Below are 25,627 nucleotides of genomic sequence, written 5' to 3' on the forward strand. Positions count from 1 at the left end.
TTTTTTGAAAATGTTGACCGGGGAAGTTTTTTAATCGATACTGAGTCCAAAACAGATTTTTTTAAAATTTTCGTCTGTCTGTGTGGGCATCACGTGAAAACTACTGAATGGTTACCACGAAAGTATATTTTTGACGAAGATCCGTGCTATCTAGTGGGCCGATAATGGGTTGATATGATGATGATGATGAAAAATTCTAAAAGTAGTTCGCGTAATAAATATACTATGAGCCATTTACACTGCAGTTTTCGAATAACAATGTTGCAACGGCAGTAATGCAATGTTGCAATTTAGGTCTCATTAAAAGGAATAAATAGAAATTGAGTGGCTCAGCGACCGTTGATAGAGAGCCATCAATTACGGATCAAGTGGGCCGCGCCAACATTTGCAGTCAGGAGCTGCGTGCCAGTGGGTATTTCTTGCCTTCATTATTATTTATTAGATCGCTCACAGTACCTAAAATCTCATAACTGAACAGTCTGCCTGTACAATGACGCAGAAGACTTTATGTAGATTCGTTTCTGGTGATCTGTCCATAAAAATTCGTCGCGTTATCACTGTGGATTTCTGCAGGCCATCAATGACTTGCTGGCTTGCTAAAGCCTTAGTGGAAGTAGGGTCTAGATTCATATACGACTGTCACAAAGCGTTGGAAACACTCGCTGCCTCTAACGACATCATCCTAAGGTAGGTCAAAAGGCATGACAGGAACCTAGGCAACGAAGCGGCGGACTCACTAGCTCGCCAAGCCACAACACTGAAGGTAGTAGGGCCAGAACCGATCGTACCTATTCCATTCAGCGAGAACAAAACATGGTTACATGAACAAACACAAAGGGAGCATTCCCAACTTTGGGCCAATGCAACAGATTGTAAACAAAATAAAGTAGCTATCCCTAACCTTTTTTTTTTTTCGCTGGGAAATGCGTTTAGGCATCCCTGTCGGTGCCAAAACAACATCAGTTAGATGTGAACAAACTATTATAATTAACAAACTACTCCGCCTGGATAGAAGTACACTTAGGAAGGCTGCGGGACTCATTACAGAGCGCAACTCCTTAAACAGACATCTTTCCATTATAGGTGTCACCGACAGACCTCTTTGCAGAGCATGCATAGAGGTAGATGAAACACATGATGCTGGAGTGCACGGGCGTGACAGAGCAACGCAAGAGCTACCTGAGATCCCCAGCCACTTTCCTGGAAGTCCTCAGCAACCTGGGCGGCATGCTTGGCTTCTGGAATGAGCTTGGATGGCTGTAGTAGTGAGGCAACAGCAGGAAGTTTTGACGCACAACAAGTGAAGTGCTTACGTGCGGAAACTGCCTAGAGAAAGAAGAAGGAGAAGTAGAAGTAGAGGTAGGGATGTCCCAGGGTTGATACCTCTTGCAGTAATATAGAAAAAAAGTATTTTTATATGTTCAGCCCACGGTAAAGGACAACGGTTTGAAGTATTCTAGACAAGTGAACGAGTAAAAAGTTTTAAAGGAGTTATATATGTTAAGTAAAAGTTATGAGTGATGATTAGTTTATAATAAGTTCGATGCAAATTGTGTCTTTTTATTCGTATTAATTTAGAATAACTTGCAAGCAGACCTTGCACCAATTCTTTTATTCATTACCTAAGTTTATTAGTTCTAGGTTTGTTCGTTAGTAAGGAGAACCGCAAGCATAACTAACGTAATTTCTTTTTAGCCTCATTAAATAGTGGAATTAAATAAATTAAAAATAATATATTGGTAACAAACCTTCTTTTTATTATGAGATTTCTTGTTCATAATGGGTGGCGCGGGGCAGTTGTCTGAAACAAAGACACCTACATATTACAATATTATATTAATATTTATATACACATTTCATATAAAAATCCAATTATCTCATAAAGTTTATTTAAGTAGATCTATTTTTATCTACATCATCATCATACAAAAAGTTAGATTTATAGCCTATTGGTCTGGTCTTCTATTAAAAGTTGTCACATTATCTATTGATTAATAAGTAAGTTATAGCTCGTAAACCAACACGTAATTTGTATTTTTATCTATCTACCAGTTCCAAATGGGGGATTTCATCCACGCGAATCTCCGGTTTTTCTTAGGGAGTAAAATAATTTTCTGGAAAAGATCTACTCTTGTCCTAGTTTTTTTTGCCGTATGGCGGCAGATAAGAATACAGTTGTCACCGCCCCCTCCTCATTCCGCGGGTGACATACGAGGCGACTAAGGGAATATAACTAAAAACGGCCAGCAACATCCTCCGTGTACTGCGATCACCAATCTGTCTGCCCACCATTAGAGGAAACCCTCTCGTCGGGAGAAGCCTTTAATCCAGCGTCGGGAATGTGTGTGGGTTCTTAAATCCAGCAGTGAAGTCCTTTATTCCAGCAGTGAACTGTTTAAGGCTTCGATGATGATGATTCGGTGATATATACCCAAACATCTATAAACACTTTTTAATCTGTCCAATGCCAGCTGGGTGACCCTGAGCCTCCCTATGTGGGCCATAGTAAACACGAGCCGTAAGTCCTGATCTTCAGGCCCTGGGGCACTACATGAATAAAAATAACTGTATAAGACTGCAGCAGGGCAGCGTAGACGCGAAGCTGTAAATCATCCTTAACTTCAATTATGCACAGGCCTTCATTTATACAGGCCTTATAAAATAGAAAGTTTTAGAGTATACACCCATCACGCTGCTACAATTGAGATTGGCATACTAATAGATTTAGGATGAAGATAATAATAAAATCTATGCATTTCAGCAATCGTTAAATATTATCCAGTTGTCTATCTATTAACAAGTAGTAACATCCGTGATTCTTCCCTACGCAAAGTGATTTCCGGTGTCCATTTACTCATGCCAAAATAAATGCGATAAAAAACTTTATATATTTCAGTGGATGGAATTTAGCCGATGCTTGTTGCACCGAAACGATTTAATTTTAACCGCGTCGGCTCGCTTTTGTTCAGTCCCACAATCCCGGATTCCTGACGGCGATTTAATTAAACATGACGCCATTGAGACAAAAACTGGGCCACCATTTGGGAGACGTTGTGAAATATCGAGCGATACTCCTGGCAGCAGACATAGCGAATACAATAACTCCTGCCCTTTTTGCACATTGAACTTTAATATACTCGTAGTTTAATAATACTTCTTTCTTCTTCTTCACTTAAGGGGGGCCGAGCTCGAATCCCAGCTCGCACCTATAACTTTTCTAAGTGCATTTTAAGTTATTAAAAAAAACCCGGTTCAACGGTGAAGAAAAACATCATGAGGAAACCTGCATGCCTGAGAGTTCTACATAATGTTCTCAAAAGTTTGTAGAGTCCACCAATCCGCACTGGGCCAGCGTGGTTGACTACGGCCTTAACCCCTTCTCATTGTAGGAGGAGGAGACCCGTGCTCTGTAGTGGGCCGGTAATGGGTTGATGCGATGATCATGATTTGGATTCGTAACTACTATTAGTTTGTCACCATTTGTAAACATCATGTAAAAATTTAATATTTATATCAAGATCTCCAAGTCGTAAGGTAATAAATAGTACGTAAAACTTGGAAATCAAATTACTTACTTTGAGGAAAGAGATATACGAAAAATAGCTCAACATAAAAAAAAACATTTCTATTTGTAACTCTTTTCTAGCAAAATAAGCATGACTGGGACCCAATCGGTAGTATTGGATTGATTGCATAGGTAGTTATATTAATGTATAAAACTAAGCAGGGTATTCGACTCAGGCCAATGTTGGCATAATATATAAACTTGACTAACTTTACTCTTTCCTCTTAAACTAGTAGACTATCAATGTCCTACAATAATGGGCTATTGAGGCTTAAATTTCTCAACATTAACTTTGCTCAACTTATAAAATAGTTAAGTTACTGTTATTTGGTTACTTCAGTTCGATTAAACCACCATTTATTTTACCGACCCATAGGTCTTGTACTGTGGCAGAGGATAACATTGCGTATGTCGTCTCCCTCCCTAGGATACCGTTGCTTATAGTTGCGAAATGTTCAGAATTGTGCGATAAACAAATTAGATCGGGGAAGCCTGTCAGATAATTTGTAGCAACCATTTCTCATCAGCATCTCGGCGTTGTTTGTCTTACATCGTTTGGTGTATGCATATTTTTGTTGACGTTCAACTAAAGAGTTTACGTTTTTTGGTGGACATTGTTGATTGTGGTTGATGGTCTTTCTATTTAAACAAAAAAATAGAATTCGTTTCATTGGTGGATATTTTAGATTGTGATCTATAGTGTTCGTATGTATAAGAAATTTGAAGAAAAGGTCCACCACGCTGCTGGGCGACCATACGGGTGGAATTTAACGATTATTATCCTAAATTATGAAGCGGTGATAGCCTAGTGGGTAATGCTTCGGCTTTCCTTTCGTGGAGACCGAGTTCGAGTCCCGGCACGCGCCACTGACTTTTCTGATTTATGTGCGTTTTTAATTTAAGCAATTCAAAATCACTTGCTTTAAACGGTGAAGGAAAATATCGTGGGGAAACCTGCACGCCTGAGAGTTCTCCATAATAATCTCAATGGCGTGTGAAATCTACCAATCCGCACTGGGCCAGCGTGGTACACTTCCCTAAACCCTTCCCACTTTGAGAGGGTTCTCTCTCAACACCAATCTAAAAACTCCGCGCTGGCGCTAAACTTGTTCAAAGCCAACTTATAACCTAATAACTTTTAATTCGACTCAGAAATAGACTTACCCACGACCTCGAGATCAATATTCTAACCAAGAGCAGTGCAGTCGCAAGCCTACCTACCAGTTATGATCTACGCGCACGAGCTGCTATACGTCACATGTCAACATTGTGGTGTTTTGACAGCGCCAATGCCGCAGTTGATCCATATTTCGCCGCAGATCGGTTTATTTACATATTGGCAGCCATTCAAAGCAGGGCTCGATTTGAATTATCTACGTTACTGCGTTACTGAGCTAAGACAACGCCGCTCCCGAGATTACTAGACTAAACTATTTAGATGAGTGGAAATAGAATTAAATGAAGCGTTAATAGGTTTTGACGATCCGGCGCTGCAAGCCAACATAGATGAAGAATTACTTGCAGTTGCATCAAAGTTTAACGTCCAACCGTTCCCAGTGATGACTTGCGGATCTTAGACGTGGTCGCTAACTATTGGCCTCATTAGAATGCTTCTCTAAACATTCTAATTAGGCCAATAGTGTGTAGTGTATAGTAGTCACTAAGTGACTCTTCACTTAGTGAGCGATGGAAAGAGCTGTGTAAGGTGTATATCTACGTGATCGAATCAGAAATGAGGAAATCCGTAAAATAACTAGAGTTGCATATACCGATATAGCACAACGAGTCGCCAAGCGGAATTGGCAATGGGCTGGGCACATAGCTCAGATGGATGTTGGGGTCCCAAGGTTTTGAAATGGCAACCGCACCGGTAAACGCAGCGCGGGTCGACTCCCAAACAGCTCCCGCTTCAATTACCGATTGGTTTATTGATCAGAACCCTGCTTTCTAAGGTCTTCTACTCAGAAAGCAGTTGCAGCAGTCAGAAAGCAGAAGTGCAGTGCAACTGAAAAATGTTTGTGTGATGAACAGGAATATTTTTCAGTGTCTTGGTGTTTATCTATATTTAATGAGTATTTATCTAAATTATACCTAAATATTATCAGTCATCTTAGTTCAACACAAGGTACGCCTATATTGGGGCTAGATGGCAATGTGTGTATTGTCGCAATATATTTATTTATTATATATGAGGTTTTGAGTAAAAACCAGATTGACCGACAATGACGCGAATCCGACCAGGCTCCATCCCGGATATTAGTAAAGTACATTAAAATCATCCCACAGGAATTCCCATACTTTTGTGTTCGTTTATAATTTTTCTCCGAAACAAAACCCTGAGTCATTAATCTTTTTCTTATAAACACTGCGTCCGTTAACGCTTTCACATCCGTATATGTTTAAAGGTAATTTTGTGGAGTGGGAGGTTGCGATACACTGAAACTACTCATGACCGTTTAAAAAATATTGCTTTTCACGAAGCCGGGGCGTTGAGGAGTTTTCCCGGACCTTCAATATCACCAGCTTTATTGTGACGAGCATAAATTGCTTACCTTCTGTATACCACAAAGGAAGCGTAATAAAGTTGTTCATAATTTGGTCATGTGATTGATTATGGAGAATCAGGTGCATTCGAAAGCAAATGCTCAAGCTGTTTAAAAAAAACTCAAATCGCTATAGATTGGCGGAGTTATCGCGTAACAGAAAAAAAAAAAACGTACAATAGAATAGAAATCTCCTCTTTTTTTAAGTCGGTTGAAAGTTATAAGCAAATTTTAAATGTGAGCCACGACCAAGGATTCTCAACAGACAAGACCGGATAAAGTTTAGAAATTATAAACTCCAAAATTTTCCTCGTCGTGGATTCGTAAGACCACAGATAGCGCTCACAACTGTGCCAGGGAGTTCGTCGAAACAGATGATATAATTTGAACCGGAAAGACATCAATGCGTTAACGCAGATCTTAACGAACCAACGATAACTAAAGAGTTTCAAAACACACAAATTAATAACTTTATCTTCTATTTAGGTTTTACTATGTGACAGAATTAAAAGTTATTACATGCTGATGTGTTTAAAATGTGAATTCGTATTGGCACATGTGTTCCACGAGGAGTCACATCTTTGTTCTTCAGGTATTATGGTTTACGACGTCGTAAAGCGCTTCGCGGCCCTCTGATGTTCATCCAACGGCAAGCTCGCTAGCGAATGTAGTTTCGCTTCAGAAACATACCATCATAGGAAAATGCACCTAATCGTATTTGTTTAGAGTCGCAAATTTTGCACTATAAGTTAAAGTAGCAGTATTATGAAAATTAAGCTTAATTTGCTATAGTCCGCGAAAAGACCTAATAAATAATAAGAAGAATCTTTCCGCGGACTATAGTAAAATAAGCTTTATTTTCATAATATATAATGGATTTCCGCAAAGTAACGCCTGCTTTTATCCAAAAGTACGAGTAGCAGTAGTTTTTGTGACAGAGCTCGTCCGGTGAAGTTGCTTCGCTATGCTTATTTCGTGCCACCTGGGAGGAAGGGCGTGGATCCCGGTCTAATTACAATAAATTACAGGCACCTTATGTGCCCGTACTTAGATCGGGAGGTAGGTGTTAACACCTACGCATTTGGTTGAATGGACACAAGGCGACATGTTGCTGTAAGTTTTCCTTGCATGCCCTTCGAAGAGTTGCTCCGTTTATGGTTGAGATGGTTTTTCTCTTACCATCAGGTGCTTTTCAAATTGTTTCCACGAGATTTTTAACAAACTGCTTAAACGCGGACGACGAACGCGGTCAACAGATAGTTATTATAATAAAAAATAATTATACATTTTATTTTATAAACTTTCTGCCGCAAGCACCAGCTGTGTACACATTTGTACATAAGCTCCAAAACAAATTAAAATGTTACTAGAGAGTAGGTGATCTAAGATAATAATTATATGTTTGAATGTTTTTTTTATTATTACTGATTTTTTGGTTATTGTTATATTGTTTTTTAAATTATTAATTTTATATAGCTTATTTCACGGGGTTCGTTGCTAAATAAATAAACAAATAAATAATTAACTTTAAAATGATGATTTAGAAAAATGATGATAGGTAAGTTATATTTCAACGTCAGGGCGTGTCAGCGTTTCGACACTCGAGAAAGTCTCTAAGATTGCGAGCGTACTATGATCTCGTACTAGGGGCACTGTCCCGAACATAGCGCAAGAGCACGAAAATCTTTGAGGATCTTGTAAATTATGGATATAAATTCTAGTTACTGTAGCGTTGTAGGTATGTACTAAAAATAAGAGAAACTTCAAAGCACAGAATTTTTAACATACACGACTAATATTGAAGCATCAAAAACCACTCCACTTTAGATACAAAGTGATAGTTATTATTTTACCTGTAATGATCTAAAGGTTTATCATACAAGGGGCTAGAGTTCTGAGAGTCAAAACTTTGTGAAGAAATTTCTTGCTCTTTAAGAATATTTTACTCCATTTTTCGATATCGCAAATGTGTATGAGGTTATCAAAAAGCTGAGAACCTTTTTTTCTGTTTAGGTTTATTGTTAATAACGAATTGCATGCAATAATGGCTGAATGTGGCTTCTGGATGTTCTTAATACTGTGCTTCACAGTCCAATAATTGAATCTAACATCTAACTAGTAGTGGTAAAAAAAAACCTTATAAATTTTCTTGTTTTCTGTTATTACTATATTTTCTGTGGTGCACAATATAAGTGTACGATATTCATTCATTCATACTCCATTATACTCAGATAATGATGTCAAAGTTGACACTTACGGCCGATGGACGAGCGCACGCATTCCACATACATTTCGCCATTATCAAATGATGGCGAGGGCGTACCTCTGCAAGGCGAAACAGTGCATCATATAAGCCGAGGATAGCCGAGGGACACGTGTTCCGAGAGGTGCGGCCAGCGAACAAACAAACATATATAAAGGGATTATCGCGTCAACCATTAGATTACGGCGGGGCTGTTTTACACCGCACTGTACGTGCTATACGCGTGAATCATGTCGGTCCTATAACGTTTGGGTGATTACTATAGATGTATTATTAATCCATGGTGCTAAAAGAATGGTGTTATTACTTTAATGTATGTATCTGTGGGTCTGTATGTAGTATCGTAGCTTTCAAAGTTAGTATGAATGAATACACTGTTTTTATAGTTATCATCGCTAATGAATAGAGCATGTGAGGAGCACACCCTGCCACATGCCGTCCAGTGACCATCAACCTGAGGAATAGGTGTTTGTGTTAAGCCTCATGTGCCTGTAATAACACCGGCAACCACGCCCTTCAGACAGCAACACAGCATTGCAACAATGCTGCTTTTCGGCTGAAATTATCATGGTATTACTTTCCCGGACGATGTCACAAAATGCTCTAGTATTACTAATTATTCTAATCGAAACATTGAAAGCCTATGCGAACGTAATGTTTCCGAGGTTTAATTTATGCAGATTGTATTCGGGAATTTGAAGATGATCGAATGAGACACAAAAGAGTGTGTGCTTAAGACCGTACGGCGGTAGTGAAAATCTTCAATAAATAATATTAGCTGGATTAACCGCTAACTAGGCGCACGGGTGGAAATAAATAACAGATACCTAATATACCTACGTGTAATAATAAACTTCCCCTTATCCCTGTGGCTTTGGCAAGTCAGGGGATAAAATCGGTAGATTTAATTTTAGTTTCCTGCCTTACTTACCGTGCCCCCTGCATGGTAAGTAATCGATTATTTATTGCCTGCATAGGTAACTAAATGGTGCAATCAGCGTTTTGCATCGATCAAACCAGCACGTAATGACGTAACCTACTAAGTAGTTTAAAGTATTTATTTCCACTATTATAAACAGTACGATATTAATTATTTAGTCCAGAACAACTGCTCTCGTCACCTTTCAACATATCACATCCTAGAGATTATCTGAAAGTTGCTTGAGACTCTGTTCAATACGTACTGTATAGGTATTATTTTTCAAATTACGTACAGCTGCACACATCTTGATGGAATTACCAAACTTTTTGTTACCAAGGCATTCAAAATGAAATCGTTTTATTCTAGGCAAGAAAAAAGTTAACATAAAATACTCCAATATAGGCACGTTAATAGCGTCTTCAGTCTGCGTTTAGTCGGAACCGCGAAATAATTTAGGAGCTATCAAAACATTGAGTCAGCGCGCGGCCATTGAAATGTTAAACCAATAAATCGGGTATGCAGACAGCTCGAAACTTATCCCATCTGTTGCCTAGGGCTGTCGCGTCGTGTACGACCATACAAACTTCCCTGCCCAGCGGTGTGCGTTGAGGTTTAAAGTGGGATGAGCAGTGCAAGTCCCTTAGTTGAATGATGTACGACTATCAACTATTGTATTGATTTTTTAAGCTTATCTAGCTAGGATAGTCAATAGAATCCAAAATCTTAAGGTGGATTGGATGGATGTAAGATTAAATTATTCTTTATCTAACTACAGGAAAGAGTAAGAGAAAGATAGCATGACTCAATTATATCCACCGTCTTAAATTTTGGGTTAGATTAATATTAACCGTTAGTGTTTGTTTTATGTAAACACCGCAATTTCTACGTAAGCGCAAATCTTTTAGTGCTTTCAACGAGACTAAATGTCAAAACAACTTTGACGTTTGGCAACTTTGATTACTTAATAGAACTGAAAAAAAAATTTGATTACTTCTATCTAACTCCAAAGTTAAGTTTGACAGAAGCTCAAGTTTCCTTACATGACTCCGTTATAACATATGTACCTACTAGGTTAGTTGCAAAATACATTAAACTGATAAGTTAACTTGTTAAAAGATGATGGAACTCTCCGAAATGGAAACCGTAAAGGAGTTTGATAGTTTTTTCAACCTTTTTTTAGTAACAGTAGTCTAATACAAAGCATCATGCTGAGGCAGCAGCTTTTTCAGCTGAAGCACCTTTCGTTAAGGCATTTAGTTTGTAATATAGTGTATAATTCGTTTTAAAGTAATTAGTAATCAATTTCCATTAGTTTACTTATGTGTGGACTGTGGAAGCTGAATAAAGTTTATTATATTTATTATTAATACCTATATGTTGTGTTTACTTAATCTGTGGTTATGACAATAAAATTATCCGTGTGGTCTTTGTTACACGCTAAAGGCTTAAAATGTGTAAAGTAAAACTTACTTCACTAATAAAAAGCTGATCATAAATCTGGTTTAAATAGATTCATTTACGTTATTTATTCAGTTCTTTTAAATACTATATATAGTAGACCCCGGCCACGCGTGTTGGTTTTCTTCTAAGGAAACAAATAATTTGCAAAAAAGTAAAACCTTTGCAATTGCAATAGGTAGGTATTACTTTTTTTAATTGCTACTGTTTTCCGAGACACAATATCAATTAGTTCGGATAGCATTTTCATTTTAAGTTAAAAAGTGAGATATAAACTATCATATCTCTTAAATAGGAACAAAACACACATTTTGAAAAAAAGAAAGTTAAAGTCGGTTCAGTCGTGTCGGAGTTCATGGCGGACAAACACTGGAATAATAAAATACTTAATAGAAGATGAGAAATAACAATTACGACAAATCTAATAAAATCGAGGAAATCTATAATAGATCCAAAGTTATAACTTTGGATTTATTATCATGATGATATTTACCGCGTAAAAGCTAAATTCAAAATAAACTAAAACTATAGTTAGCACTAAATCCGCCAATCTCCCCGTCGTAATTTCGTCTTCAATCTGGGTTTAGTACGTCGAAGCCGCGAAATAATTTAATAGCTATCAAAACAAACGGACGGTTAAATTGAATCGTTAAAGTAATAAATCCGTTATAGCTAGATGCTAAATCTTTCGGATTATCGGATAGAGATCGTCGGGGTTCCATAGAACAGAAGCGTTTCTTCGTGGTACAACAAGATTTGGAAAGGCATTTTGCTCTGAGCCAATTTTTTTTTATAGTTATACTTATATTAACATATAACTCGAACATATATTATCAGTTAAAAAAAACTTAACTGTGGAGTAATTTAAATCTTTCAAACATGGTTTTGTCAAATTAGAACGTTTGGCTGTTCACTTAAATTGATAGACTTTTTTTCAATCTTAGACTGTTCTCGTGCGAATTTAAAACTGATCAACGTTACGTTACAATTTTAAATGATAAAGAGATCAGCAGACATTGTAAGAATAGTCTAAGATTGAAAAAAAATTATCAACACTGATGGGTTAGTGAACCGTGGCGGCATTTCAGACGCGAATCCGATCGATATGAACTTTTACTAAATGTTCCATCTATAAACTTTGCCTTTGTTCTGAAGGTTTAAAAAATTGTCTATAGAATGAAAATCTCATTTATTTTTTAATCCGAGTGTCTGTTTAATGATTGTTGATAATTAATAACTCAAAACTCAGACTTCGAAACTTAATTTATTTTAAGTAGTCTGTTTCTTGAAATTCTTAACGGTCTCAATATATTATCTGTAAGTAAAATATTCAATAGATAATTTAATAATAAAATATTCAATAGGTAAATTAGTAATTTACCTACTTACTCTAAAACCAAATTGTACTTTAACCCCAAAAACTTTATAGTATCTACTTACTTATTATTCGTTTATTTTTGTCTGTATTATAAAGAATTGTATAAAGTAAAAACATAAACACAACCTACCTCTAGTTACACCCAAACAGATTCTCCTTTCAAGTCATAGGTATAAAAAAATACACTTCTCAGTCCAAATTCAGAAACACTGAAATCTAAAAGTTTAAATTGCCGCGAAAATAATGGCGGGAGATTTTCCAAGATGGCCGACACGACCGAATCGCGCGCACAACGGCCTGCTAACTATGCCGTCTCGGGACTTGACACAATAAAGTTAAGCATCCAAAAGAAAGACCGCCATCGTATCGCGTTTTCATATTAGTCTTACGATATCGCGATTTGCGAGATATTTTGTTGTTGCTGTTATCTTGGCATAGGGATGGTCGAATATATCTATTTATTAAAGATGTTTAATATCGATTGTCGGAAGAATCAATCGATATATTGAATTTATTGGTTTTATTATTATAAATGTATGCAGGGTAGAACTTCACCCGGCCTTTCGTTCAATTTCCTCGAAAGAGCGGCACACACTTGCAAAATGCAATTAAATATCATTGGCCTTAAGTTTGGAGAAAACGTGAGAAAATATCTGCATACCTGAGGGTTCTCCATAATGTACTCAAAGTCTACCTTACCGGAAGCCAAGTGCTTGACTTGGCTTCCGTCTTATTCCGAGAGGTGTGCGTATTTTCCTTTAGTGGGCCGGTAATGTGTACGACTTATTTGTAGACAAGATCGAGTGGGCCGCAGGGAGACACTAAACGTACATGAACTTGGAACCCCCTACAAAAGACTGATAATCAGCAGTGGACGTCCATCGGCTAATATTATAATGATCTCGCATTGCATCAATGTATTTTTTAATTAATTTAATTTTCTTTGAATACAAAATAGTCTCTCTTTTATCAAGCATGCAAGCTGCGATGCGATTACATGAAAGTAAACAAAAGTAATTCTGCATTGTCCGGTTTATATAATCGATATGCGGCAAAATATTAAGACGATTACCACAGACTGTATTAAATCGAAAAAAAACACTGATATTTTTTTTATTTAAACATCTCTAATTTGGCAAAGGAAAACTGCCAACAGCCAAACGTTTCAAATGTCTGAAGATATTTGCCTTTCAAGCTTTTCTCTTATTAACGATGCCAAGAAATCGTTTGTTTTCAATTGCGGTCGCCTTTAGTGCAAGTTTTCACTTTTCACATCACGCAAGCGTCAATGGTTTTGGGAATTTGTGCCAATACCATAACATATGACCCAATGAAATAAAAAAGAGTCTATTAAATACGAAAGTGTGTTTGTTTGTTTATTTAGCCTTCCTTCACGCCCTACCTGAGCAATCAATTAACTAGATTTTTGGCATAGGTTTAGTTGAAAGGCTAAAAACGGTGCCAAAGGAATTTGTAAATACCCAAATAAGTGATTTGTTAAAGTAAATTAATTAAAAAAAACGCGGGAAACAGCTAGTTTCTAATTAATAAAACCTGATTAGAAATGGACATAAATTAGCGATAGATATTTGTATAATTTCTGTAAAAGGTCTATATTTTTCGACAGACAGATATTTTTTAAAATTATATTTAAAATAATATTTAATATGAAGCAAACCTGCTAATATTGTTTTTTTTTAGTGACAGGATTGCTTGGAAGCAACTGGTACCGCTTTCATTTCTCACAATACAAAAATGAATGTTAAGTTGTAAAATGTTGAGGTTTTAAAAATAGAAAATATAAAGTTTTATGCCGGCTTCTTCTCGGTAGGATTTACATTCCGATCGTTGTTTAAAAAGACTTCATCACCTAATAATGACTATAGGTAATTGAAAAAAAATGTTTCAGACCTAAGCGTGTAGTCTCACGTATTTCTAATGAATGTACCAAGCCAGCTTAAACCATCAAACAGCCAATGAGTTACGGGCCGGTTCCCACAACAAACAATCGCTCGTTGGTTGTAAACGCACTAATAATTCCCCGAAAGTGCGATTAACGTCCCATTTCCAATGAAATATAGCTATATTTGAACATTATAGCTAAATAAATAAACTCATCAGGGCAACATTTTCAGGGAAATACGGTTAGAATTGCAAATTCTACCTAAAGACCATCAAATATCAGGTCATTCTTTACCTTCTGTAATATTACGGTACCGCGTCCTATAAATTGCCGCCCCGTGTCCTTCAACCTGAGGCGAAGGTGTTAAACCTCATGTACCTGTAATGATACCGGAACACGGCAATGCTGCGAAATACAAAGTCAAAAGTCAAATATTTCTTTATTCAAATAGTCACATAGATGGCGCTGTTCATGCGTTGATTATATACAAAACAAGCGGAACCTAACGCCATCTGTCGGGCTGATTTGTGAATCCAGGGTGCCACCCAAACGCATACCAAAAAATTCATTTAAATCGGTCCAGCCGTTTAGGAGGAGTTCAGTGACATACACACGCACGCAAGAAATATATATATAGAGATGTGTACAGAAATGTTGCGTAGCCGCAGTCGTTCCTCCCTACTCTCGGCTAGCATGGGCAGGATACAATTATCTCCCCGGGGAAAGGATAAAGTTTTATCTTCTCCCACAGCTTTCTCAACTCTCAGAGCACTGGAGCACAATTGGAAATAATATCCAAATAATATATGTGTAATAATAAATGGGGTAAACTTGTCCTATTCCATGTCCCCGTGCTTTAGCACGTGGGCTATTTATATCCCCTGTGGGGGTATATAATCGGGGGATATAATTTTTTTCTCCTGCCTTTGTTAGAGGTGAGCTTTGTCACACAAAGATCTCTCTTATAATACATTATTTATTACCCAACTAGCTGTTGCGTTCGTTATTTATCCTCGTTTATTTCGGTTTCTTACTAATCCCGTGGGAAACGTTTATTTTCATAGGATAAAAAGTAGCTTATAATACTCTCTGTGCTTTCAACTAACTCTACGCCAAAAATTATGTTGAGTGATTGCTAAGTTAGGGCGCAAAAGAAGGACAAATACAGGACAGGATTTATAATATTAGTAAATATCTATACAGAGTATTTCAATTAGTGTTGGGCTGCTAGGTCTGCTATTCTAATTGGAAAGTCTGGCTCATAGGAGGACTATAGCTAAATCACATATCGCCCCTACCAAAAAGGTATTCAAGATTCCAACATGCAAATGCAGGATTTATGAAATGCCTGTCCTGAAAAAAGCTATTGTTGCCATAATGTCAAAAATTCTTTTGGGAACAGCCAAAATTATCTCGGCGTCTCATTCGGCTGTGCCGTAATAACCCCTCCATCGAGGCAGGAATAATAAACAAAGCAGGGTCATTAAAACGGCTATTTCGGAGCGTCTGCACAACTCTACGCGTATACTAGATAACCCACTGGCATGTGTGGTGCAAAAGATTCGCGAGTTTTTACGCGCGAAGCAAAAGATATACTCACGATCAACATTATGCTAAGAAAAATCACTTGATAAAGCAACACTGTTGCAATTTTTAAAGATTTATCGAGCGGCGCAAACTCAACTGTTTGGCAAAACGCTGCAGAGTACAAGTTCTGAGGTAGGTACCTTCTTCTTCTTATGATTTATGGGACTTACTTATTCAGTCGTCGTCTCTGACATTAAAAGTTGCTGTCAGTTGGAGTGTGACAAACTCTGAATAACTCTTCCAACGTTATTCCACGTTTATTTGTAAGGGGTTTTATAACCTAACCTTGGCCTAATGTCGCAATTATGCAGTGTTTTGTCACGCTCTGACATTTGAAAGTTGCTGTCAGTTTAAGTACAGTGTCAGGTTAAGCACTGAATAACTATTCTGACATTATGCCATGTTTACTAACCCAACCTTATTCGGATTTCACAGCCAATTGATTATGTATGTGATAACAAAAAAAATCATGTCTAAGTTGCCTCGTCTTCACACAAATTATACAATTTGTATGTAACAGGTCACAGTTTAGCAATTACTATTGGAAAAGTTAGTGAATCAAAATTAAAACAATTTATAGTTATGACCATCGCCTCACAACAATGTAAACAAAAAATTATACTTTTCATATGTGACAGTGGTAGCGAGTTTCAATAATATTTTTAATTTGAATAAGAGTACAGCGTATTTTTTTACTGAAAGTCAAAAGCTGTTCACTTGAACCTGCGCTGAAACATAGCTGGCACGACAATGAGATCAATGCATGCCATGTTTAATGTATTTATATTACGGAATACATGACAATTAACGACGGCATTAAGCTCGACAGATTTTCAGACGAATTTTTTACAAAGCAGTTTTATTTTTGGAGTCATAGTAACCCTAATCAACCCTAAATATGTCCTTAGAACCGCTTTCGCTTTTGGATTCCGAGAATTTGGTAGAATGAGTTTACAAAATAGAGTAAGCAAACGATCACCGAACGGTAGATTTTTTTATGTCGTAATTTTACTGCGTATCATCAGTCGCTTTGAGTCCGATCATCAGAACGGGTCGATTTTATCACCTCTCGTTTACAAATGCGATCAGAAGGTCAGCTATACGATGGTCTGATCGGGCAAATCACTTCATATCTAAGTAAACTCGTACCCATCTCTACGTGTAGGTATTTTAATTGCTTCAGGTGCTTTTGTTTCAGAAGTGCCGCCCCCTGAAATCTGCCACCATTAGTAGCATGTATATAAATAAATACGTTTTTTATATCGACATGTTATGCGCAACAAATAAACATTTTAAGATCGGTTTGCAGTGCCGTGGCAGTGCCTAATTAATTGTAAAAAATTGCAGAGCCGAGCGACAAGTAAACACAGAACTTGATTAAGCTTGATAAAGTGTGGTAAAACGGATATTTAATTAAAAATTGTTGAACGTTTTCTTTTTTGCCTTTAGCATCTACTTTTTGCCTTTGTACCTATATTTTAAATTGTAATAGCTGACTTGTGGCCCTGTTTTTAGCGTTGGATGTATCTTTTACGGTTTCTTACTGAAACAGTCTAGTGAAATTCATTCGTGATAAACAATGAAGGTAACCTACCTTCCATTTAATGTCGCAATGCAATGCCACTAACCTTTAAAGTCCTCGTCATCATCTAATTGGTGCTGAAGTTGGGCGTTCATATTTTTCAACATTAGTATCCTTTTCCAAAATTGTAAAATTTTGCTGTGGTGACGGTAGATCAAAATACTGGTGTCACATCCCCTCTACTTCCAGCGGGTGTTGTACGAGCCTATAAGTGATTAAAACAAAAAACGGGCAGCAGTGTCCTCTGTTCTCTAGGTACTACCATCTACGGCGATCGCCAACCCATCTGCCCGTCTGTCTGTTATTATTTCAGTGCACTAATTATTTATTTATTCAAAATGCTCGTAGCGTCTTATAGGCAGTTGGTCACTGAAGTATCGAGTGGAAAGATGATGCTATTTAAAGCCTAAGCAAGTAAGTATACGAAGCCCCACGTTAGTGTCGTAACATCAAACATAATCGTAAGTCCCTATGTAGACAACTTGCACATTACAAGTTATTAAGTAGGAAGTATTATGTTACTACTTATTAGGTACCTATTTAATATGCATTTTGATGAACTTACTTAAAAAATCACGGTAAAGGAATAGGTATACTCACGAGCGTTCGGAAACTTCTCAAGATAGTTTCGCACGAATGCAAATTTTTAGTAGAGTAATTATTGACGGAGCGAGCAATAGGCTTTCCTGCAGGGCTAGCACAGCCAGGAGACAAAAATTATATCCCTTACAAGGGATATAATTAACGTGTCCACCTGCCAAAAGACGGGAATATGGAATAGGAGAAGTTTACCCCCGTTTATTATTACACATATATATTATTTTGATATTATTTCCACTTGTGCGATAATGCTTTGAGGGTTGATAAAGCTGTGGGAAAAGATACTTTTTATTCTTTCCCCGGGGATGTATTTTTCCCCTGCCCATGCTAGCCGTGCTTATAGTAAATATAAACACGTAGACACAACGTGTTAAACCACACCTGATGCCCTATTAAGACCGGAACACAGAAATAAGCATGGCAGTACTTGACGGCCGATTGGTGCAGCGACCCTGCTTTCTGAGACCAAGACCGTGGGTTCGCACAAATCAGAATTTTTAAAGGATTTATGTATTATTCATCAGTTATCTTGGTACCCATAACAAAGCCACGTACGCTTACTTTGCGATGGCGATGTGTGTGTGTTGTCGTAATATATTTTATTATATTAAAAGTACTCTCCGAACGAGCTGTCACGAAAAGCTCTACTTCTATTAACATTTGCCTGAAGACCATTCTTTGAACAGTGCGTATTCTGTCATTAAATTGCCTTATCAAATTCTTATGAAAAGGATAAACCTATAGTCTACTTTTACCTTGTCAATAATCTTTTAGTTTACTGTTAACTGTGTTCATGTTCTAAAATGTTAAAATATAAATGTAATAAAGACATGTTACGTAGGCATACCAACGGGATAGCCATAGTATGCCTGCTAACCAAGCAGCGGCCGTATCGCATCATGTTCAAGTTACGTCGCCGCAGCGAATTCCGGAGGCTAGCTTTAAATCGTGATGAGATGCCTTTTTTACCACGCTTCATATGGGAATTAATTGTAAGACCTAGGCTAGGGAGCTCGTTCCACAAATCGGTAGAACATCCCTACTAATATTATATTATAAATGTGAATGTAAGTTTGTTTGATACGCTTTCACGCAAAAACTACTTAACCGATCCTCATGAAACTTTGTACACATATTCTTGGAAGTGTTAGAAGTAATATAGGATACTTTTTTTTCCCTGACATTAAGCTCGGTTCCTTTGGGAGAGGTGATGAGTGTTTGACGATTTTACACCATAACTCCGACAAATTATAACCGATTTAAATAACTATATTTGTAGTAAAGAGGTTATGATATATGTTAAATTTTTCCCGAACTGTGGTTGGGGATAGAGGGCAGAACTCCTCGGCGGACAGCAGCAAACACCTCATTTAAGGCTTAGCGATACTGAATACCTACTTGAATTTTTTTTAGAACTACAACTAAATTTAATGCCACATCAAAAACCAAACGCAAACAAAGTCGCGGCCAACAGCTAGTAGTTAAGTTTAGTTTTAATATTATAATAATTAATAATGTCATTCTTAGAGTAACAAATTTATGTTAGTCTTAACATTTTTTTACTCTGCACCCTGCAGCGACCCTTAATATAAGTGGCACATAAAGATAATTTAAAATATACAAAATAAGTACAAATCTTTAACTAAAGCTAAAGGTTAAAGGGCCTCGTTTCGTTTCCAGAGGCGAGCCAAAGATTATAAGGTATTGGGGGTGTTCTGGAGTTTAGAAATTGGTGTTGCTTCTACTTTTATAGTAATAAATAATCATTTAGACCCGCCAACTTGCATTGCAGCAGTGTGAAGGTTCTTAGCTCTAAATTCCCTCGGTTCTGACAGAGGAGTCCTATTAGTATTAACGAAGGATGTCGATAAAAAACAAAGTGATATTAACATAAATATATTTATTCATTTTCAATGTCCCGAATCTTAATAAAAATTTGAAACCGATAAATATTTTTTTCTTCGTTAATTTCTTAGCATAAAAGGTGTAAAAAGGGGCATGGGTTTAATAATATAAATGCCGTTAGCATTTCGTATTAGCTCGCCACCGCAACCGTCTTACACAGTGGCGTGCACTTAATGCTTGCAAAAAATAACTGCCCTTTACAGAAGGTTTGATATGCACCAGCGGCAAATAGCCAATGGCAGAGGAAACTGCAGCCATCGGCAGCAGGAGTCAACGCATCGGCGATAGTCGTCGATCTATAGCAACGCTTGCAGTTGTTTGTGTTTGTATCGGCACGCGGCTAAAACAAACAATCGCAAGGCGATGGGTTGGGCGTGGGCGACGCGACCGCTACATTTTCTTCTGTCGTTGGTTATTTATTATCCGTCTGTGTAAAAGAACCCTTACCAAGTAGTATAGAGCAGGATTTTACAATTTTATCCTACCCTGCCTAAAAATATCCTTTGCACGTCACTTATAACAGTGTGAAAGGCTAACTTGTAGTGTAACATATAAAATGTAAAAAACTCCCTTACTTTCATTATAATGTTATGTTCATCTAATACTTAGTTAAAAACTTTCATTTTGAGGGAGTTGTAAAAAATATTTAATTCGCCATTTTGTGGCGGCGGCCATCTTGGACCGATTTTCATCAAACATAATTCAAAATTAAAAAAAAAAACAAAATTCATTTTATCTATTAGACCCAGTTTATAAGCACTTTTGAAACGTCAAGTCGATCTGTTTGTACCTAGTGACTATATTATGTTCGGAAGGCCGATTCCACCGAGAAGAGCCGGCAAGAAACTCAGCAGATTGCTCTTTTTCAACATAACTTTACAGTTTACAATGAAAAAATATATAGTAAATTTTCTGTCTTGTGAGAGATGAGAACGGAGCATGATTCCAAGCAGCCTTCTCGTTAGAAAATTCATCAATCGTATAGTAGTCATGATTTATTAGATGTGTTTTAACACATTGTTTAAACTTATACATTGGCAGGCCCAAAAGTAGGTACTTTACGAATCAGATTATAAAAACAAATCCCACAAATGACTTCTGCACCTTTCGCAAAGATATGCAGGTGGCACTAACTTATGTCCATTTCGAGTAAGGCGGTTGTTTATATCGTTATAATATTTCATAGATAAGAACACTCCCGACTAATTCACCTTTCAAACAAAAAAACAAAATTAAAATCGGTACATCCGTTCTAGAAAAGACAGAAAAGTCGAACTCGTAGCACCCCGTAGTTTTTGCGTCGGGGATTAAAAAAACATATTATTACGCATTATATGATATTTACAATTGATAATAATATATTATTAAGGATGTATGATAAAAAAGCTTCGGTATGAATTACTCTAACTTCATAGCTAAACATTAACTCGACTGTGAGATGGTGAAAAAAAAAACCGTCAAGTTTGTTGTGGGCTCTTCCTAGACCAGGTCGCGTTTGGAACTTTCCTAGCTTGAGTTTTAAATTAACGAATGCAGTTATCACCATAACCTAACATGAGTGTTAACATTTGATAGAAGCAGGCGTTACTTTGACAGAAATCCATGACATATTATGAAAATGAAGCTTAATTTGCTATACTCCACGAAAAGCAGGAGAATCTGTATGGTGTAATTTATAATTTCTTCAATCCTTATACTCTAGACCGAAACCGGAGCATCCTCAGGAGATGTTGACTTTACAATCAATAATTGTTAAGTTACTTAATAAAAATGCTTAAAAGCTTAATTTTCTTAATTTTAACATTTCAAATGTATGAACGCTTCATAAGTGCCTGTGATCTATATATATATAATGAAAATGGTCTTCGTTTGAGGCTCAAACACGCCTAAACCACTGATCGTATCGACATGAAACTACCACCATTCGATGCGAAATTTTTCCTAGATGGTTTATGGCTATCTATTTTTTGAATTCCAACATTCCTTCATTTTTTTATTGCTGTTTTACTTTTATGAACATTTATCCCGCTAATAAAAACAAAAGATAAGCATTTTCTCTTGATTCTTTTGTTTTCATGGATTTCAACAGAGTGTATTAAACGGATTATGGTTTTTTACATTCAGCTAAGAATCTACTCACGGTAGTGGAGAACGGCTGGACCAATTGGGCTTTTTTTTATCTTCAGAATTGTCAGGAGAAAGTTTTGTATGTAAGAAAATTTTAAAAAAGCCCGATAAAAAGTTAAAAATTTCGATGATAATCGAAGAATTCCCATCTATATAGTCACTCACCACGAAATCTCGGGAACCATAAGTCTTAGAAACGTGAAACTTGGTAGGAATATTACTTTTGCTATGTAGAGGTCAGCTATGAATAGATTTTAAGAAATTCATTCACCAAAGGGGATTGCGGGGGCGTTAACAATGAACAATTCCCGTTTTTAAACTATAGCTCCTATAGACTTCAAATTTGGTAGGAATCTTCTGTAAGAGGTGTAGAAATAGGCTATGAACGAATTTTACGATAGCTCACCCCACAGGGGGTTGCGGGGGTGGGTATTAACAATTATTATTTTTAATTTTCCAGCTAAAGCTCCTACAAGCTCCAAATTTTGTAGGAATTTTCTATAAGTGATGTAAAAATGATTTATGAACAAATTTTACGATATCCCACCCCAAAGAAGATTGCGGGGGCGTTAACAATGAAAATTTTCAATTTCCAAGCGATAGCTCCTATAGACTCCAAATTTAGTGAGAGTGTTCTATATGTAATATAAAAATGATCTTCGAGCGGATTTTACAATGAATCACCTCCAATAAGGTTCGCGGGGGTGGGTGTTAACAATAAAAAATTTCATTTCTAAAAATTCTAAATATGGTAGGAATCTTTTATTATTCACATAAAGAACATCTCAAAATGGATTTCAATAAAGTCTACTTCCGACAGGAATTGCGGGGGTGGGTGTTAAAATCTAAAATTTTTATTTCTAACCTGTAACTTCTACAGACTCCAAATTTGGTGGGGATCTTCGTGTATGTAGGGATATTCGTGTATTTCCTTACAACAATCGTCTTTTTGGCAGCGGAGAAAAAGTCATTGAGAGGTTTCAAAAACTTAACTGTACATGTAGCTATCCAATCAACGGACTAAGAATTTTACATTCATTTTACTTTTGCAGACTACATATCCGACGAATTCTTTTATTGCGGGATCGCGGAAATGTAATAGATTAAAATGAATGCATTTTCCAAGCACATGAGATGTGGAAAAGAAATTTAGTTACTTATTCCAATAGAATTCATAAAAAACATGCACAATTAATTTTCTATAAAAAATTGATGTCACGGAGAAAATTTTAGTTAACAGAAAATTTGTCGCACTTGAACCTAGACAGATTTCAACTTCACATATGCGACTGGCAATGACTTTAACTTAAACTTTCAATGCTCATTTCAAATTTTTTTCTTCATGTCAATTATTATTAATTTTTGGAAGAAAGGCACGGAAATGATTGCACATTGAAAGTTACAATGTATATTAGTGAGAAAAATCACCTGGATGAAAGATACAGGCTAAATCGATGGAATTTGGAATTTGAGTAAGTCTAAACAATATCGATGCTTACAGTTCTATCCGCGGGGCCTATTTATGTTCATACAAAAATAAAAAAAAAGGAGAATAATAAAAATATGAAAAAAATAAATAAAAATGAAACATAAAATGTAATTTATTTCCTTTTTCAATTCGCCCAGCGAAGCGGGCGGGAAACGGCTAGTAATCTATATGAATAAAACATTTTTGAATTTGAATTTGAGTAAACTGGTTTTATTCGTTTTGAGACAGAACGTCACAGGTCGTAGTTGAAGTAGTAATGGCGGCGCTCCAGGTCGCGGATCTCGACGATGTCAGTCTTGAGCCGCAGCTTGAGGATCTCGCGCCACACGGCCTCGCGGTGCTCCTTGTGCGTGATGCCCATCCGAATCAAAGTGTTGTCGTTGATGCGTACCAGAGCCCGGCCCGTGATGTCGTGCTGCGGGAGTAGAACGTAGCTTTTTTTTTTTGGAATTATGAATACACGTTCACGAATAATAATAACAAATAATAAATAATTAAACAAATAAATAAAATAAATATACTATGACATTGTAATTGATATATGATATTAAATATGATATTGTGACATACAGTGATCGCGCATTGGGTGGAACTTGACTACACTTTCGGAGGGCCAAGTTCGAATCCCAGCTAACACCTGTAACTTTTCTATTTCTAAGTTATGTGCACTTTAAGTAATTAAAATATGACTTGTTTCTACGTTGAAGGAAATCATCTTAAGGAAACTTGCATGTCGGTAATGTTCACAAAGATGTGTGTGGCATCCACCAATTCGCACTGGGCCAGTGTGGTGCACTATGGCCTTAACCCCTCTCTTTATAGGAGTAATAAAGTAAATAAATAAGATTTGCTCACTCGCAATCGAGGATTCATTTCTGAGTATGGAAATACTTGAACATCGGAGTGAAATAGAACTTACCAAAATTGAATTAAAGCTCGAATTTGCATACAATTCTTTAACTCGTGCTTATAACAGAATTTGTCATCTATAGCCTCAGAGACATCAGTATGAACTTTGTACATCAATTATAATCTATTTTACATCTTATTAGTATGGAAGGTCTACTTACACTAACTAGATGGAGCTACATAGTTTATGGACTAACCTTACAATGTTGTGCTAACTTTATTGGTTGAAAGAATTCATCAGAAATTTCTTCAGAATGTTGATTCTGAGATAGTCATAATACTAAAGTGCCTAACCTTTATTGTTAATTATAAGACAGTGGAAACTATAAAGTTTACCTCATGAAATCTCTCCCAGTATAGGTTATAATAATCACTGCAATGTCGACGGAGCCACTTTTGAACATCTGCTTCTGTCCACAAATACACAGCTTTAGGCCTTGTGGTCTTAGTCTGAAAGTTTTTATTAATAGTATTAAATATAGTTTTGATCTTAATTTAACAAATAAAAGCAACTAATTAATTCAAGCACCTATGTTCAATAATTATTTGTTTCTTGTTTAAGCTGTACTCTTGTTTTGTTTTTGGTATTATTTTTTTGGTAATTATGTTTTTAGATGCAAAACCACTCAGGTACACTTCGGCTGAGATGTACATCTTATGTTTTATGATACAGACAAACTATTTAGTGTTGGACAATCGTTTTAACTAAATGGACCAAACATTTTAGTTTTTCTATTTTTTATTCCACTACACAAGTTACCCTTGGATTACTCATTGTATGTTGGTTGCTATATTGCTTGGTATCACTTTGTTTACCTTACATTGTGGTAACTAGCCACGCCCAAAGCCTCCCGCCGAACAGTCAATTTCAAGATTTAGATACAGTTAAATTTATTAGCACCATCATGTGTGTTTCTAGACTAGTATAGGAAATAAGTACATAAACTTCATTTACTACATTAAACAAATAAACTAAGATGTAGCCAAGAGTTTGAATGTTCATGTATCATAACTTCAAACTTTTAAACAGTTGAGGTATCAACTGCCCTTGCCCCTTCCCAGCGCGCTTTTATCTGAGGAGTGTAGCTTAACGCTAGCTTGTTATCAAGTAAAAAGAAAATGAAAAGCTTAATTAACTATTCACTGCATTTTAATGCATTAGAATGTAAAAAAAAACATCTTTGTGTGAATTCTTACCTTGGATTTGTTTAAATTAGTACAGGTATCTTCAACCATTTTGATTAAATTTTGAGAACAGCTGGTTCCTAGAATATTATTTTCTGAAAATAATCGGCAGAATTATTATTCAGTATCAACCTTCTGTTGGTTTTATTCAATTGTTTACAAACACTTGCAATGTTAAATGTCAGACATATTATAACAGATTATGAAACGT

At 36.5% G+C, this 25,627-nt stretch overlaps 2 protein-coding genes across 3 annotated transcripts in view; both read right to left on the reverse strand.

The window, feature by feature from the left end:
- LOC120631189 (SET domain-containing protein SmydA-8-like) overlaps window positions 1-12,432 on the reverse strand; it is a 35,619-nt gene extending 23,187 nt beyond the window's left edge. For both annotated transcript variants that reach the window (XM_039900664.1, XM_039900663.1), the window contains exons 1-2: window positions 12,260-12,432; window positions 1,749-1,801 (exon numbers count right to left, since the gene is read on the reverse strand). In XM_039900664.1, coding sequence (XP_039756598.1) covers window positions 1,749-1,778 — 30 coding nt within the window. In that variant the 5' untranslated portion in view covers window positions 1,779-1,801; window positions 12,260-12,432. The remainder of the gene's footprint in view (window positions 1-1,748; window positions 1,802-12,259) is intronic.
- An 11,071-nt stretch (window positions 12,433-23,503) lies between these two features.
- LOC120631020 (protein aveugle) lies at window positions 23,504-25,614 on the reverse strand. Its single transcript, XM_039900411.1, has 3 exons — window positions 25,429-25,614; window positions 24,568-24,681; window positions 23,504-23,737 (listed from the first exon to the last, which is right to left on the reverse strand). Exons 1-3 carry the CDS (start codon window positions 25,465-25,467, stop codon window positions 23,555-23,557), a joined length of 336 nt encoding a protein of 111 aa, XP_039756345.1. The 5' UTR covers window positions 25,468-25,614; the 3' UTR covers window positions 23,504-23,554.
- Between the last annotated feature and the right edge of the window lie 13 nt (window positions 25,615-25,627).

This window comes from Pararge aegeria, chromosome 17 (genome assembly GCF_905163445.1).
Source record: "Pararge aegeria chromosome 17, ilParAegt1.1, whole genome shotgun sequence".
Classification (NCBI taxonomy): domain Eukaryota; kingdom Metazoa; phylum Arthropoda; class Insecta; order Lepidoptera; family Nymphalidae; genus Pararge; species Pararge aegeria.